This window comes from Parus major, chromosome 1, assembly GCF_001522545.3.
Source record: "Parus major isolate Abel chromosome 1, Parus_major1.1, whole genome shotgun sequence".
Classification (NCBI taxonomy): Eukaryota; Metazoa; Chordata; class Aves; order Passeriformes; family Paridae; genus Parus; species Parus major.
This window is the reverse complement of record NC_031768.1, coordinates 88,568,236-88,585,563: the sequence shown is the minus strand read 5'-3', so window position 1 is coordinate 88,585,563 and position 17,328 is coordinate 88,568,236. Positions and strand designations below refer to the sequence as shown.

Here is a 17,328-nt window from a genome sequence, read left to right as displayed (position 1 = left end):
GGCACATGGTGTGAGCCTTGGAATATCCTGTGCAGGGCCAGGAGCTGGATGTGATCCTTGTGGGTCCCTTCCAACTCAGGATATTCTGTGATTCTTCATATAGACTGATTCTGTAAGGCTACAGAAAAGTGCTGTATGAAACTGTGTGCAGAGGGTTGTGTGTATTGGAACGTGTCACATTAAGGCTGCTCTATCTGTCCCTTATTATACTTGCTGTCAGGGTCACCAGTAAGACTTGGTTTTAGAAAGTGAAAAGTGTTAAAGAGAGGCTGATTTATTAGGGCCTAACTGTAGTAAATCCAGCTGCCAGGAGGCTCAAGGACTTGTTTAATGTGGAGACTATAAGTGCAGGATTTGGGACAGGACTGAGGAGTCTGAGCTGAGCAGTTGTAATAACCTGCAGTTCCCTTACAGTGAGTGCTTTGGTTAATGTCATCCAGTGTTTCATTTCCCTTGTCACAGTTACCAAGTCTGTGTGATAGGTGCTTCATCTGCATGAGCTTTGTTCAGGATGCTGCTGATGAAGGGAGGAGTAGGTAAAACAACTGTACTTGAATTTACTGCCAGTGTCACTGCATGCAGTACTTACACTAAGAACAAGGCTTTCGTGGGAGTGTAATCCGTAACCGTGGCTTGGTGCTTGCAGGAACTGCCTGGACTGCTGCTGCCATCCCTCCCTGGGGGTATCCTTTTGGGCGGCACTCATAAATGTCACTGGATAACACAGGTGGAATACCATGTTAAGGATCTAACCATTTTGGTACATTTATTTAAGTAAAATAATGTGTGGAGGTAAGAATGAATTCTCGAAGTAAGGTTGTGAAACATCTTGAATCTGGACTAGTGCCCTCAGCTCAAAGATTAAAGGACCAGGTTAAAAATGGGGTAAAGGCAAATGTTTTGGAGGCTGGTCTGCAACTGTGTCTGAGGACTGGGTGAGTGGGAACAGAACAGCAGCTGGTTTTGCTGCTGTGCTGCTAATCCTGTCTAACTCAGCTCTGCGATTATAGGCATGAAAGATTTCTTTGGGTCAATGCAAAGCAAATTTGGGGAGTTCCAATGTGACATCCAGAGCATATAAAGCCTCAGAAGAGTTGCTGTTAGCATTTACTGTGGTCAGGCTCAGAGTATTCTGAAGTTTTCCTTTCTTTGCTAAGGGTGGTCCTTACTGTGAATGAAGTTTCTGGCATGTTTGGATGTAGCTTGCCTTGCTATTTCTTTTCTAGGTTTCCAGGGGACCCCTTCTCCCAGACTTCTAAGTGTAAATTTGATAATGTCAAACAGAACTTCACCTGGAACACAAGGGAAATAGAAATAATAGCTATTGACTTGGCTCTTTTCTTTTACTGTACTGCCATCAGTAAACAACTGAGAAGCCCACTGAACCCACACAGGCTCATTTCTGACAGCATTAATGAGCTTCTGTGCTTGCACCTTTGCTGCTGCAGGGATTGTCCCATTTGCCTGTTTAGTATCAGGATGATACATCATTTTGTTGCTCATGAGGTTGTGCCACCAGATGATACCACAGATTCAAAAATGTAATGAAGTATTTTCATGAGGGCTATTACTTTCATTTATTTTTTAAAAGCAACATCTTTCTGAGTTGCCATTCTTCCCCACTTTTCAAACCACATTATTCTGATGTAAAATGTGTTTGGCATCAGAATCTCAAATTTTTCATTTGTTGTGCTTTGAAAACACCCATTTATGTATCTCTGAAGAGGACATTAAAGCTTGCTACTGCAACGGCCTGCACTGGAAACAATGCTTGAGGCTTCCAAGAGGAAGATGATCCCCAGGGCTGATGCTATGAGGTGTGTGTGAGAAATAAGACAACAAAGGATATTTGCTTTCACAGGCAGGAGAAGAGTTTCAGTTTCTGTTAATATTTCAATATCATGGGAAACTTCTTCAAGGCCACCAGTGTCTTTCCCTCCAATTAGCATGGCAAAAATCTCTATCTCCAGTTCAACCTGCAAGCCTGCTGCCACCTAGGAGAGACAGTAATTACTCACAGGTAAGGTGCAAGTTTCATACACGGTCCCTTCCAGCAGTCCCCCCAATCCTCTCATGTTAGAGGCATTTGGACAGTGTCCTTAATACTATGGTTTAACTTTTGGCTAGCCCTGAAGTGGTCAGGCAGTTGGACTAGAGGGTTACTGTAGGTCCCTTCCAAATGAAATATATTCTATTCTCTTGTAAAAAGAACATAAAGGTAGGAGGGTACAAAAGGGGCAGATGTGAGGAGATAAGAAGACAGTGGAAATTATTCCTGCCATCTAGATATATTTCTGTAAGGCCTTTGACACTGTCCCTCCACCATCCTCTCTCAACTGGGGCCTTTAAAGATCCCTTCCAATCTACGCTATTCTGTAATTTAAAGTACCGAGTTGTGACTAAGGCTCTGGACTAGGAGGTTTGACTTGCACTGCCTCTCTGCACAAGTCATTGCTTCTTGATTCCATGAATTGGCAAGATATTGCCTGGTATTACATGGATGCTGTGGGGACAGTGACCACCATTATTTATTTATTCAGAGATAACATGCAGGTGAAAAGAGAAACTGAACAAAAGCAGAAAGCATGAAATCTTCCTACTTCATGGGTTAATTTAATGTGCTGTGGTGCTTTGCTAGATAAAAAAGGTGGAGAACAGCTGGAAGCAGGAGAAGAAAGGATTGAGGCAATAGTTTACTAGTTTAAAATTCTGAAGGTATCGGGACAGGAAGTTAAGTATTTGCATAAGACAGAGCAGATATAACAAGCACCTTAAGCAGAAGGGAAAACTCAGAGGCAGTGGTAAATTAATCCCTGTTTGCTTTGAAAAAGCTCTCTATAAACTCACTGCATGACCTGCTGCTTTCCACTGAACATTTTTATCCCTCTCCATTCTGGCACAGGCTGAGACTCGAGTACATAGGGTGCTGCAGCTGAAGGTGGCAGAGGGAATGTGGAAGACAGCATCACTTCAAATAACTTTAAACAAAACAGTGTACCCTGGAAGCTCTATTCCCAGACAGCTGCTGTCCCAGAAAGATGCCCTAGCTAGCCTGAGGGGAAACTGAGTCTAGAAAAAAGCCCAGAAGCTGTCCTGTGTAACCTACAGGTCCTGGTGTGTACATCACTGCCAGTCCTGTGTGCGGAGGTGGCTGCTTCACCCGAAACCTGTCAGAAAGAGATGGGAATCAGTTTGCCAGAAACTGTTTCAGGCAGGAGAAATCACATTGAGGAAGCAGGCTGCCTGCTCTTCCTCTGCTGTTTTAAATGACAGCAGAATTTTTTAGCTCATCCTTTCCATCATAACGTACAAGTTGGACTACAGCAGTATTCCTGGGCTTCTCATGAAGGCTCAGGTTTCTAACAAAACCCAAAAGAGCAGATGAATGGGTCAGAGTAAGCCTTCAAAGAGCTTGTTAACACTGCCTGGTCCTTCCAACAATGTGAAAGAGAAGCATTTTAAACGTGCATATTCAAAGGAAGCTGAAGTACAAAACAGCTTCTTGGCAAACACCTGTGTGTTGCAGACCCAAATGTCCATAAGAGTCTTTATTTAATGTTCTTCAATGTGATTCTATTGCAGAAGACATAATGACATGAATTTTGTGCAAATAATCTTTAATTAAATGGTACCAAGTAAAGCAGAAGTTTTGCTTCCTCATTTCTTACTGATTGTTTCACATCTGAGATGACAGTCCTTTTGTGAATGCAACTTCTTACTGTTCAGGTTTTTAAAGATCATTAGATCAGATATGACCTTTACTTTTGCATTGGTCTGGAACTGATCCTGTGGATTTCATTCCCCCCTGAAGAAGAGTTTACCAGCATGCCCTTGCACCAGAAGCTGTTAAAGGAAAGGTAGTAGGAGAGGCATTCCTAGGATATGGCTCCCCTTTACAGAAAGCTCTGGCAGACCTATAAAGTGGCTGTCAGAATTCCTGCGTTTTCTCTGGAGTGGGGTGGCTCCAGAGAAACTGTACTTGATTTTTGTCAGGATCTATTTTGAGAAATAAAAACCAGGATACTAAGAATTCAGACTAACCTTGAGAAGTTCACACCAACATTCTTCATGATGACAGTGGTTGTGTAAGTGCAGCCTTCCTTTAGCACTCCAAATGTCACCCTGGGTGGGATGAGATGGAAGCTGGTAAGATCCTGTCTTGTTGCAAGAGAAGATATGTTGACCTTTCCTGAGGCAGGATCTTCTATCTTTACAAACAAAATATGAGACAAAGAGAAAGTTGGTGGCCATTAAGTCAGGTGGAGAATTACTTAACCTATATTTGACCTCTGACTCACCCTGAAAAATTACAAAAAGACATCCTAATTTGAGTAAAAACTGAAGCAGCACTATGATTACTGTCTGAAAATTTATACTGGTTTGAGTTTTCAGGTGTATTAAGCCATTGAGGTGTCTCAGGGAAAAAGGGAGAAGCTTTGCTCTTTTAGAAATAGAGTTTCATATAAGTCCCTGATGCAGAATGTTTTTCCTAGCAGTTGAGAGGAAAGGTACTTCTAGAATTGTCAGTAAACATAAATAATTTGCAACAGCCATGTTTCAGTAAACAGATTCAAAACACTTTCCAGTATCGCTCCAGGGTGAAGATTTTATGGAAAAGAGATTACTCAGAGGATATAAATATTGACAAGAAAGATGTTATTTTTACCTTTTTATTTGGTATGGTGTTTGGTTTTTTCCCCTGAAGATACGATGGTAATACTACTTTCTCTTTTCTCGTCTGTCCTGTAACATCCACTGCCAGACTTGGAACTTGAAATTGAAGGGGTGTCTCTTGTGCTCTTGCTGCCATGCTTAGGTCTGGAAGGGAAAGATTTCCAAAAGCATGAAAAAATGACAGGTGGATTTCAATTTGTATTGCAAATATTGTGTCAAGAGTTATAGAAAGATACCAAGCTGCTCCAACTACATTCTGGAAGGCAGGTGTACCTGCTGTGCTGCTGGAACCATCGTCTTCTTGGGAAGGATCCTGCACTGGAAGGCTAGATGAAAGTGAAGAGTCACTTGTAGTATCAAGAAGTTCAGCTATTAAAGGGAAAAAATAATGGAATACTGAGTCAAGTGTTTTTTATAATCACCATAATTTTCATAAACATGTGGAACAAAATCACAGTCTTTGTCACTTTAATTTAGACAATCTTGGAAAGCTGTCTACATATCCGTGAGAAACTGAGAAAATTCTGCATGTGGCATTATGCTCTACTGGGCCACAGGGATCTCAAAAATGCCTGTTGTATGATTAGTCATTTCTTGTTCTCTGGCTAATTGAACTAAAAACCATTAAGGACTAAAAGACAATCCAGCATAGATTTTATGACGACTGAAAATATGAGAGATACGGTATTAGCGGGGGTCTGATAAAACCCCACAGAGGACAGTTTTCCTGATAGGAATCTTTGCTGTATGACTTTTAATCTCACTGTATGATTTCAGTAACTTGTAAGGGCTGCTTTTTAAACAGAACTGAAGTACTCCTCTCAGTTCTGAAAAGCTCAAGCCAAAGATAACAATTCCCTCTTTCACTGCTTCCCATTATGGAGTCACTGCTTTCCTCCTATATCCTCCAGTCTATGTTTAGCCTGCATGTTTCCTATTCCATATTGCTTTCACACTAGTTCCTTCTAACCACTGAGTTTCAGAATGAAATCTCCTATATTTTTCCTACAGTCACATAAGTTTTTTTTCTAAATTTGGCCTTCTTGGTTCTTGGCTCATCTACCCCTAACTATTATTTATTCTGTTAAAGTTTTTCTTGAGCATTTTTCATCTATCCATTTCCCACTCATAGCCAAATTCTTCAGTTTAGCATCCAAAGCAAATGGTTCTTTTACATTCAGTGATGTCTGCAAGGGCTTCTTCCTCCTGAAGAAGATACAAAACTGATGCCAGAAAGTCCATTACCTCCACTGGGTTCTTTTATCAGCCACAGAGGGGAAGTTACACCTTCTTCTTTTTGAAGTGGAGGAAGTTCCTTCGATATTGCTTCCAAATCAGGAAACTAGAGAAAAGGGAGAAAGAGGGCTTAGGTTTCCCAGCTAAATACCTAGGAAAAACAGCCAGCAGACACCCTTCTCCCCTTGCAAAATAAAACAAAAACAAACAAAAAAACCAAACAAAAAAAATGTAAAGGAAAATGTATATAAAAAAAAGAAATGCAAAGGAAACAAATAAGCAGAACCAACGTGGTGACTATAAAAGATATACAAATAGTTACATCAGATTACAATTTATGTTTCTGAGTAGGCTTTTTGCACTTACAGCATTTACCAGGTGAGATTACAGTAGGAAAGCCCCCAAGATCACCTCTAAATTAAGAATGCTAGTTTTACTTATTCCCTTTCTAATAAGCAGGGAGAGGAGTTTGAGGGGTAAGTAGAAAAACCTGAGGTTAAGCTTTGCTCTGAATCAGACTCTTTCCAGAGTTTATGTAAGGAATTTTATAGAGTTTGTACTCAGTCAACATATACCATCTTCAAGTTGGGATTTCCTTTACAAGGGCATATAATTCCCAGTATTAATTCTGCCATAGCTGTCCTTTGTAATGGTTTATTGAGATAAATAGAGGCTGAGATACAAACCCAAAATTGTCTTTTGGAGTATGGGAGATACTAGCTGGCCTAACAAAACTCATCCAGTTTTCAGCTGCATTACCTTTTCATCGAAAAAGCCCTTGCTGAATTCAGATTCAAAATATGGAGCAAATATTTTGTTTTTTATTGCTGCAAATGTAGACTTCTGTTCATCCAGTTCTTTCCTAGGGATGTTTTTCACATTGTTGGTAAGGAAAAGAAAGAAAAAAAAAAAAGCATTATAACTGAGTTCACCCTGTTTTTCAGTATTACGCATCAAGGAATGGATTCAGTAAATGCAAGTGGCATTTTTTCCCCTCATTCATCACATCAAGTAACATTCTTGTAATTGGTATTTTTCTTTGAGCTGGATTAAGAATAAACTGGTCTGATCAGAATGCACATGGACAGTGAGTTGCCTGCTATGAAGAGAACCTCCTCAGAACAGACTCCATTTCTCTAAACCTCATAGAACATGACTGGGACAGCCACCGGTGTCTTTCCAACCTTCCAACAAACAGTTCAAGCTAAGAATTGGTATTCCAGATCCATGAAGAAAATTCTGAACACAAAACTCATCTAATTTCCTTGTTTTATCATTCTAATCATACTGAAAGCTTTATCACTGGTTTTAGAGCCAAAATTGCATGATGTTCTCAGCTGGCTGCTGAGATTTATATATTTAAAGTAATTTTTAAAATAGGATGCAAAACAGTGTGAAATGATATATTAAAATATAACTCTGAAACTCTAAGAGGTTTTTTATCTCATGCAAGTCAGAATGTAATTAAGAAGCAATATGGAAAGCCTCATGTGGAGTGCTGTGTCCACTTGAGGTGTCTGATGCACAGAAGGGCTACAAAGATGATTAAGGGTTTGGAAGACCTTTCATGTGAGGAGAGGCTGAGAGAGCTGGGACAGTTTTGCCAAGAGAAGCTTTGAAGCACCACCATGTGAGGTGTGTCTGGGGTTCTATTGAAAAAATCAGCTTTTATTTGTGAAATATCTGAATTTTAACCTAAAGCATCAGCATTTGAAAATATTAATATATTTTCCACACTATAGTGGCAGAACCAGAAATGAAACACAGGGCTTCTGACTTCAGCCTTGTGTTGCATAGTGTAAGTTAACAGTAATGCTGTTAGGTTTTAGGCAGGGGGAAAAAAAAGAGACTCAAACCATTTATCCAGCATTTCTGTTGAGTAGAAAATACCCATTATTTACAGGCAAGTCATTGGACCATCACCCAAGACCTGGTGAAATCAATTACACTCTTTACAAAATTAGATTAAGCTGGCTCATAAAATAACTTGATCCGACTAATATTATTACCTGTTCTGTTCTAGTTTGCTTTTCCACTTGGATGTTACTGTTACTCCTTCTGGACTGAATCACCAAGAAGAAAAAAAGAGAATAGTGGGAATGAGAAAACTAGTAGTCTTCTATAAATACAAAAGTATTTACAAGATAACCCTGGAAAGAAAATGCTTTTTATGAGCATATGTTATGAAAACATCTCAGGTGACTCCCGACTTGGATGGTTTGCACAAAGTTGTTTGCTTATATCTGCATATTTAGTAGATCATTCAATCCAAAAAACATCCGTAATACTTTCCCAGAAAACCTTGAATTATCTTTCAGATAAGGAAAGAGAGGCATAGAGGGACAAAATAATCAGAAGACAAGATAATAAAACACTGCCATATGTATCTAGGGATCTAGGCCCCAGTCCTTAAAGACAGTCAGTAAAGCACAGTGCCTTCCCTGTGTGCATGGCTTCACCCTTTGTGTAATTTACATCTGCACCAGTCCTCACTGCTCTGTCCTACCTCTGCTGCTGGTCCTCTCTTTGTGCAGTGCTTTTCTTCTCTGTGTGAGCAGGAGAAGCCACTGCCTGTTCATACAGCGCACTCACATGGGCTGCAAGGTGAAGGGTACTACTGAATACGAGTGCTCTGCTAAGCAGTGCCAGGTGTTATGAAGAAAAAACATCAGAGGATATATTTTTAATGCGTATTTCTGCCACTTTCAAACCTAACAGAGCCCTTGTTACTGTGAGGGAAAAAGCAGAAAGAGCTTCATTCCAAAATCAAGATCAGAATATTAACAGATAAGAAGTTGAATTAAATACTGAAAGGACAAGAAGCAGATTAAGTGCACACTCCCACCCTGTATTTCCTGACGTATTTTTATGTTTTTTCAAGACACAAACACCTGTGAATAGGAAAAATTGCTGACATTCAGTCACTTTCTAGCTGGGGTGCTCTGAGGTCTCTATCTACTGCTGAAGAAAATAAGATGGGCTTTCAGAGACCCTTATTACATTTAACTTGTTTAAGCTTGTGTGTGCTAAATTGAGGCTGTGAAGCAGCCATAATCAACATGCTCATGGAAGGAACTACTAGTTCAATATGTACAATGGAGAAATGCCAGTCTTTCCACATTTAACATTGCAACCAGCGCTGGGGCTTTAATAAAAGAGCTGCCCTGTCCTCTGGCATATTTTATAAAGTGTCTTGTTTACTTTATACATTGAAGCTAAATCATATGTCCAAAGAAATTTCCTTGGCTGAAAACAATTTTCTGTGGCAAAATTTAGAAGATGTGAGTATTTGTGAGATATGATCCTATTAGACTATGACAATATCTCTTAATGTTCTGGGAATTACATAAGTTCCAACTTCAAAATGTGGGGTTTTTTTGTCAGCTTTTTCACCATAAAATATGATTTTATTTCCAGCTTTTTCTATTTTTACCTATTTCAAAGAGTTTTTCTTTCCTATCTTCTTCATTACCAATATCACATTAAAATTTCAGCTCCATTTAAAAAGAAGCCGTTCAACAAGCATTTGTTGCAACAGTTTGTTTACTTTGCACAGTATGAAGTCTTTTGGCAAGTAGAAACACTCCTGACAAGGTATGAAGGGCAGAAAAATAACACTTTAAAGATGAGCATCACTATGGGATAGAATGTAATGAAAATTTCTATGGAAAAGGCTTATGGGTTTTTATAAAGAAACACATCCTAATTTTTATTTCTACATATTGAAAACATTAATCAATGCTAATAAAAATATTGTGAAAACTTTGACCAAAGTTCATGATACACTGCTCCATCTTTTCCCTTAGGTAGGTGAATGTAACCTGAACATGTGATGATTTGAAATTAGACTTTGAAGTGTAATAAATAACTAGGATTTACTTAGTTGCTTTGAAAAACTTGTCTGAAAGGTTGTTACTTGCATAAAAGTAGCCAAGTATTTTCATATTCTTATATCTAAGACAACTCACTACATGTGGAAATGTGAGTCAAAATGTCAAATACACATGCCTAAAACCAGGAATTATTTTTCAGAGGTGCTGGATCGTTGATGCTAACAAGTTCTAATCACCTGTGAGAGTCACACAGAAGCATGTACATAGCACATAGATTAATTCACCTTTATATTCCCTCTTTAAAAATAGTATCACAATACTTTAAAACTTATTATGATATTTTAAATTGTAAAAAATACAAATATTCAATTTTTATTACCTCTATCACTGAGCTTTTCAGCTGACTTCTCCCAGTCAGGGAAGGACTGCAATGAAGAGGGAATAACTGTGACTACATGAGAAATAAAATACACAACATCAGCATCTTGTTCAAAGGATTTATATTGTAAACAAGTGATATTTTGTTACCCCCATTCTTGTAGTCACATTTTCAAGTATTTCAGTGTGTTAGAAAACATAAGCTGTGAAAAAAGGAAATGAAGTACAATTTCCATGTTCTAAATAGGTATTTGTTTCCTTCTTGATGACCCATTTCACAGATAGCTTTGTATTTTATATGGTTACATTCTATTACATCAACTAAACTTATTCCCAATCAAACTCAAATCCTTCTGCCAAAAATTTGAACAACCTATATTGTATTAAACTTATACTCCCAACAAGTCAAATGGGAAATGTGCTCAGGATTTTGTAGGCTTTACTACTGAGGAGACCTCATGTGGCTGGCTTACAGCAAAGTGAATGAGGGTTAAGAGGCTCTAAATTAAAGTGTTTTCTTTATTCTTGTGCTGTCTCTGACTTCCCAGTTAACTGGAAGCCAGAGTTCCTCTGAGCAGGCAGTCTGGGTTGTAACAGAGCTACTGGAGACTTGGGAACAATGTGACACTGATTCCTGGGTCACAGCAGGTGCACACTGAGACTGCTGCTCACAAAAGAGTTGTCCAGTGTGAAATCTGTAACTGGAAATGTGCTGAAGGTAGCCAGGACAATCAACAATGATTAGTCACTAGATGAGTTCACTGTATCTGAGCAGCATGTGAGATTCAGCACCTGGGTCTCACAGAAGTAAATAAATGGTTGCCTAGAAGATAGATGCAGATGGAGTTACTGACAGATTATTTCTTTGTCTCTCTTTCCATAAAATCTGTGATCCTCTTCTCCTATTTACCCACCTTTTTCCATTACCTTTTCTCTCCTTTTTCTTTCTGTGCTCTAATTGTCCATGAAAATTTGCAGATTTAAAACAAAATAAAAAAAAAAAGCTGCTCAGTAGTAATGACAATATTCCTCCAGACTGTTTCTGTATTAACCCAAAAGCAGGGTTTAAATTCTTACTATGGAGGTGGCTGTGGTTGAAATAAAAGTCTCCCATGTGCAATGACAACAGACTGGAAACATTTTCATCCTGATGTTGAGGGATATTAAAAAAAGTAAATTACTGGAAAGTAATTTTGGTCTGTGTGTTTGGGAACATATAATTCAGTAGAACCAAACTCTTGAACTGTTTTGAGCATCGCTTCCCCAAATGGCAGCAGTGCCCAGCTGAATTCAGAGCAGCTGAAGGCTGAGCGTGGCTCTGCTTTACCATTAATCTACACCAGAACTGGCACTGGGCTACTCTGACATTTGCTGGTTTATTAGTGGACAATGTGTTTCAAGGCTCACACTTCCACTGCAATACAAGGCTTTTGCTGAAAGAAGTAGTTAAAATTTTGATTTTTCTCACTGCAATCAGCACACGGAGACTTGCAGCATTCTCCTTTTCCTCTTCTGTTCTTGGTTCTTTCACATTCATCTCTTCCAGCTCATTTTCATGCTTTAAGATGTTGTCTATATATTCCTGGTGGAACAATGAAAAAGAACAAGAAAGATGCAGATGTAGACTTAAAATAGATATTTACATTGACATAATCATACCAGCTGCTATAGAAAAGAACACTTTTCCTTCCCCACATTTCTTTAAATCAGCTGGATGGAAAAGAAGGTTTTAAACACACCACCCTACCAGAAAGGTACATGCAGTACAGAACTTTACTAACAGACAGGTTTGTAGAAACAGTTTGTTTCCAGTGCCAGTTTTCTTTCACTTGTTTATATCTCTTCAATCTTACAGGAGATGGAGAAAGGAAGAATAATATTTTCTTTAGATCTTGATTTTACTCTGACAAAGCGAAGGTGTGGCTAAAGATTTAAGATACTTCATTCTGGGGAAAAAAATTAAATATTGATTTATGAGCAATGAGGATATTTCCACTGCACATTTATGCAATTATTACAACTGTTTTTTCAGTGCTAATAATTGCAGTTCTTCCTTCCCAGTGTAACAAAGAGCATTCATCTTTATCTAAGAATCAATAATAGATCTGGGCAATGGAGAGATTTCCCTTGCCATTTTAGTGTGGAACTTTGCCTGTAGTGTTCTTTGAAAGATCAGTCTGCAAATTAAAGAATAATTTTTATATATTTATAGACTGATAAACTGGTAACATTTCATCTGGTAGATTCACATATCCCAAACATGTCTGGGCTGGACAGCTGCCAGTGATTTTTCTATTGCAAGCATGTTTGCTTTGAAATGAAATGGGGGGAAAAGAAAAATTATATAACTGGCTACAATATGCTACAACCTTCACAAATTTCACATGCTGTTAACTTTCAAATTCAATCTGCAATGCCATTATCAAAATAGGTTAAATGAACAAATTACAGGACACATATTTTGTTATTCTCTCATTATTAAGTAATAATGGGGTTTTGACTCTAAAATTTCTTCTAAGAGCATCTTCACAATGTGAATTAAATAAATTAATGTTTTACACCAACACTGAGAAGGGCAAAGCTGCTCACTTTTGGACTCCATCTCAGAACACTGGCACAGGAGGTCTAGCTTGCACCCTGCTATGAACCAGTCACTAATGAGGGATGGTCACAAACTTTGTCAGAAGGCTGCACAGCTACTTCCTAGACAAAACTCAGACTGGAACCTGGAAATGTTCTATGTTGATTTATGAAAACAAATACATAACCAAAACCAGAGTGTGTCTCAATGACCAAGGTAATTGTAGAATTATGGTGAGCTAGAAATTCTTGTTCAGCTTTCTAAGTTTAAGTTCTTAAGACTTTTTGAAGGAAAACAAACCCTAAGCAAAATTAAAGCAAAGTAACAGAGATCAATATTGACAGCAAGGAAATTATATGTTAGAGTACTGTCTGTGATGTATACTGGACTGGATCTCATGTATTTGCTCAGAAAACTGGGTTTCATAAGAGGTAAGTAAAACAATTGAACTTTATCAGAAAAGCACTTATAGAACATGTCTATATATGATATAATTGTTCTTCAAGCATAGTAGATTTCTTTTTCTCGGGTATATACCACACATTTCTCACACCCAATTTGTCTTCTTGTCTGTTTTCTGTTGCTTCTTGGAAGCATTCTTGAAAGAATGAATAAATGTGGTTGAATTACCTTGAGAGAAAGCTGAAGTTTTTCTCTTAGTTCATCACAGAGTGGCTTATACTGGAATAGCTGGCGGATTTGCAGTTTTTTGGGACATTTTTGCACAGACATTGGCAAGGATAATTGTGCTGATCCAATGCTGAGACCCTTCCAAACACGCCTTTGGACTGGGGGACCTGTGATCTCCCTCTGAACAGGGAGGAGCAAACAAAAAGAGCAAGAGGCTACTTACATTTCTGAAAAATGCAGCTAATGGCAATGTGCCTCAGATGAAAAGCACGTGCTCTCCTTATAGAATCACAGACAATAAAGCCAGCAGATTCCTGGGAACAATTCATCTATTCTAAAACATCTTCATCTGGTAAAATAAACTCCCCTTAAAATTGCTATATCCTGTCACTAAGTGTAAAAGAATGGGACCATACATTCCCTGACACAGCCTACCCTTTGCTCTGTCTGCTTAATAAACTGAACTTAACATTCACATTGTTTAGAGCTTCATTTCCCCACAGAGACAAACATCTATTGCTTTATTATGAAAAGACAGTTTTGAAACAATTATACCTCAGGAGGATAGGATTCTTCCTGAGTTCCTGACCGAAGATATGGAGGAACAATACTCTCTGGTTCTTTCTTCATTACCCAGGGGGATGCTTCAGCCATAGGGCGGAGGATAGTAATACTTACAGCACCTGGTTTAAAGATACATTTTGTAAGAATCAGTTCAAGTTAAAAAAAATAAATTCATTTTTATTTGTCTGACTGTGAGTCATGGATAAAAATATGCCATTTTTTTGTTCACTTATCCCTTAACAGCATCCTTCAGTTAATTCTCTGCTTCCTACAGTTTTCCCCCAAACTTCTTTCTTTCACTCCTAGAAGTGTGGACCCTTATTTACAAGGGTAAAAACATTTCCTGCCCATATAAGAGTTTTGAAACTTTGCAATTCTTTCTGCTAGTAGTCTGTCAGAAAAGAGAAGTTTTCTACCTGGCTGTTCTTGTACAGGATCTCGCAAGACTGCAGTGGCAGGATCACTGCAGGCCTCAGCCATACACTGGTGTACATCCTTTTCTCGCAGGAGCTCCGTTCCAGAACCATCTGCAGAGATGATGAAAAACCTGCACAGCCAAACACACACATGGGGCTCTATCAAGAAAGCAGAACTCCAATATGATGGCAACAATTGTGCAAATACAGAGTACTGAACAAAGGGAGCACAAATCTGTGAACCCTGTACAAATGCTGTGCAGTGAAGAAAAGGAAGTGTTAACCTATGAATGCAACGCAGTTTACCTTGGGGCATGCTCATTATAAGTGATAGGTTTGTTAACCTCCTCTGCTGCTGAACTTCTGTCCTCCTTGCCATCAGAGCCAATGCTGGGAATGCACACATCTGTGCTGCCATCAGCCAGGACCTATGGCAGAAATGATGTTAAACTAATTGAGTTAAAAGATCCTTTTAAAATGGTGACTTGCTGGTGAACTTTAACATAACCTAGCCCAGTGAAAGAGACAGAGAAAAACATTTTATGCTGAGCAACTGGAAACTCACAGGAAAAAGAAATAAAGAAGAAAACTGAAAAGACAGTAAAATCCCCGAAACATTTATATAAAGACATGCTGTATCATAAATGCTAATATCACATGCTGATATTTAATAAATGCCCAAGGACTTTAACACAAAAATACTATCTCACTGGTCAAGCCAGCTAACTGTATACTCTAGACAGGCATTGATGTACACTTACTGAGTGCACACCTACAGTATTTTCCTTCTTGAAAGAAATATGTGCTTATTAATGAATGTGGCATTAATATATTCAAACAAGATAGCTAACAATGACCTAAAAAGGAATAATAATGCCTTTTTCAAGATCCAATTTAAATAAGGGTGATTTAAAGGACAGTCCCTGAACTGAATCTGACATACCCAGTTTTTAAATCCTCACTTGCAGAGCTGATTTTTTGCTATAGTACAAATCATGCTAATTAAGGGAACTTTATGGGTGAGCTAAACTGTACACCACATGTTCTGTTTCAGACTCTCTAAAAAGAGATAAATTAAAAATAAAAAGGATATCCATCGCTTAGTCAAGAAGATACCAGAGACCTGATTCTGGCTACTTTAAATATTACAAGGTTACAATTTGACTTTGAGAGAAGTTTATAATATAAAATTAGAATATAGAAACTTGTTTTCTTTCATGAATTCTACCTTAAAAGTATTTCCTTCAGGATCCATCATCTCACAAATAATGCTGGAAGTGTGTTTCATAATGTATCTTCCTGCTTGCTTCTCTTCTTCCTTGCTGCTGAAATTACAAGCTTCATGGCTATAAACTGCTGAACAATCTTCATCAAAGAAAAGAAAGCCTCCCTTGCTGGGTAAAACCTATGGCAGCAAAAAGGGAAGAGATTCAATCCTCAAAGGTGAAAACTTTAAATTAAAGGTACTGTGAAAATGAAGAACAGATACAAATCAAGAGGACAGCTTTCAGACATTCAATACTGAATCATCCAGTTTAGAGCAAGAGAAAGAAGGAAGAGGTCCAAGAGGTGGGCTGATGTGAGTCTCTGTAATATTTAACTTCAGGAAATTTAAGACTGTGATTTAAATATACTGTACATTTGTGAGTAAGTATCTAAACATTGGCAAAGTATGAAAGAGAAACAGAATAATAGGATTAGTGAAAACTATAGAGAAAGGAGGCAATGAAGGTGAGAGCTGCTAACGACAGGGAATTTGGAACACAAAGATTAAACATCACTGTCACAGACTAAAAATAATTCCCACCTGATATGTGCCCTGTGGCTTTGCTAGAATAGATGTCCCATCTCCAAAGATAGTACAACAGGTACCATCCTCACAATTTGTTATAACAGTAGCAAACTCAGGATTCTCGACTCGTGTACCTTTGAGCTTCTTTTTGGTGGCTTTTGAGGGTTCATCTAAGAATTAATACAGAACAATGAGACAAGATCACATGAATCATGGAAATGTCTTGGGATCCAGTTTGCTTTTTCTCTCATAATGCTGGATCTTTATCTCCTCAGTGCAAGACCTTCATAAACTTCATACCATCCTCTATCACATATTTTTATGTTATATAAACAATATGCAACCTTTGAAGTTCTGGACTGTGAATTCAGTATAGGAAAAACCCAACAGCAAAAAATATCTGTAACCATCTGCAGCTGGCTAGGAAAGTACACTCTAATGTATCAAGTATGGTACTAACCATAATGATCAAGATATTCGTGATATACAATTTGGAATACTGAAATTCTTTGTGTCTGTAATATAAGCTTTAAAATGTGAAGAAATTCCTATTCAGCAACACAAATCTTGGAAAACAAATGAAACAGGTATGTTAATCTGGTTATTGCCTTTCCATTGAAGAGACAGATCAGTTCAAGGGTGTCTCGACTTTTAACATCCTACAGGGAGCTGTTTCTGAACATTTCCTGCTAACTCAATAATGGTCTTTTCCTACACTGTGTTTGAAGTCCAGACACTCACACAGTAAATGTCCCTTTCATTTTAATTAAGGAGGATGGGACTTGCCTTGCAAATGAAGCAATCATACAGAATACAACACCAGCCAAAAGAATCACACATGACCTTTAGCCCCACTTATTTCAGGCAAATATAAGTTTCACTTTTCTTGGCAGGACATTTTTCACAGCTATATTCAGATACTCAGTATCTCCAAGGTTGGTGAGTCCACGGCTTCACTGGGGAATATAAGGATGCCTTGGTCCTTACACACCTTCAGTCAGAACTCAAAGCAGCTCCTTGTTATTATTAGGGCAGGTGGAGAGAGGGCAATGACCACACTAAAACTCTGGCACTGCAGTCTCATGGTGAAGAAGGACCATATAGGTATGAAAGAAGGAAATTTAATTATTTGCAACAATATTATTTTTGCATCAAATATACTCTTGAAGGAAAGCAAACAAACAAAGACTTGACTGCACTAGTGGATCTGTTATCTAGGCTACT

At 38.3% G+C, this 17,328-nt stretch overlaps 1 protein-coding gene across 4 annotated transcripts in view; it reads right to left on the bottom strand.

Annotated features, from left to right (window-relative positions):
- The window catches only part of SPAG17 (sperm associated antigen 17), an 87,799-nt gene that overhangs the window by 2,168 nt on the left and 68,303 nt on the right, over positions 1-17,328 (bottom strand). Inside the window, exons 30-47 of one of the 4 annotated variants that reach the window (XM_015629915.2) lie at positions 16,120-16,274; positions 15,541-15,717; positions 14,619-14,740; positions 14,313-14,443; positions 13,888-14,015; positions 13,333-13,512; positions 11,590-11,703; positions 10,123-10,168; positions 8,417-8,507; positions 7,920-7,973; positions 6,670-6,772; positions 5,920-6,016; positions 4,948-5,043; positions 4,667-4,818; positions 4,042-4,208; positions 3,107-3,167; positions 1,850-1,994; positions 590-727 (exon numbers count right to left, since the gene is read on the bottom strand). In XM_015629915.2, coding sequence (XP_015485401.1) covers positions 591-727; positions 1,850-1,994; positions 3,107-3,167; positions 4,042-4,208; positions 4,667-4,818; positions 4,948-5,043; positions 5,920-6,016; positions 6,670-6,772; positions 7,920-7,973; positions 8,417-8,507; positions 10,123-10,168; positions 11,590-11,703; positions 13,333-13,512; positions 13,888-14,015; positions 14,313-14,443; positions 14,619-14,740; positions 15,541-15,717; positions 16,120-16,274 — 2,156 coding nt within the window. In that variant the 3' untranslated portion in view covers position 590. Of the gene's footprint in view, positions 1-589; positions 728-1,849; positions 1,995-3,106; positions 3,168-4,041; positions 4,209-4,666; positions 4,819-4,947; positions 5,044-5,919; positions 6,017-6,669; positions 6,773-7,919; positions 7,974-8,416; positions 8,508-10,122; positions 10,169-11,589; positions 11,704-11,912; positions 12,068-13,332; positions 13,513-13,887; positions 14,016-14,312; positions 14,444-14,618; positions 14,741-15,540; positions 15,718-16,119; positions 16,275-17,328 lie in introns of those variants that run through there. The other 3 variants (XM_015629948.2, XM_015629956.3, XM_015629965.2) reach the window with 3 other exon arrangements.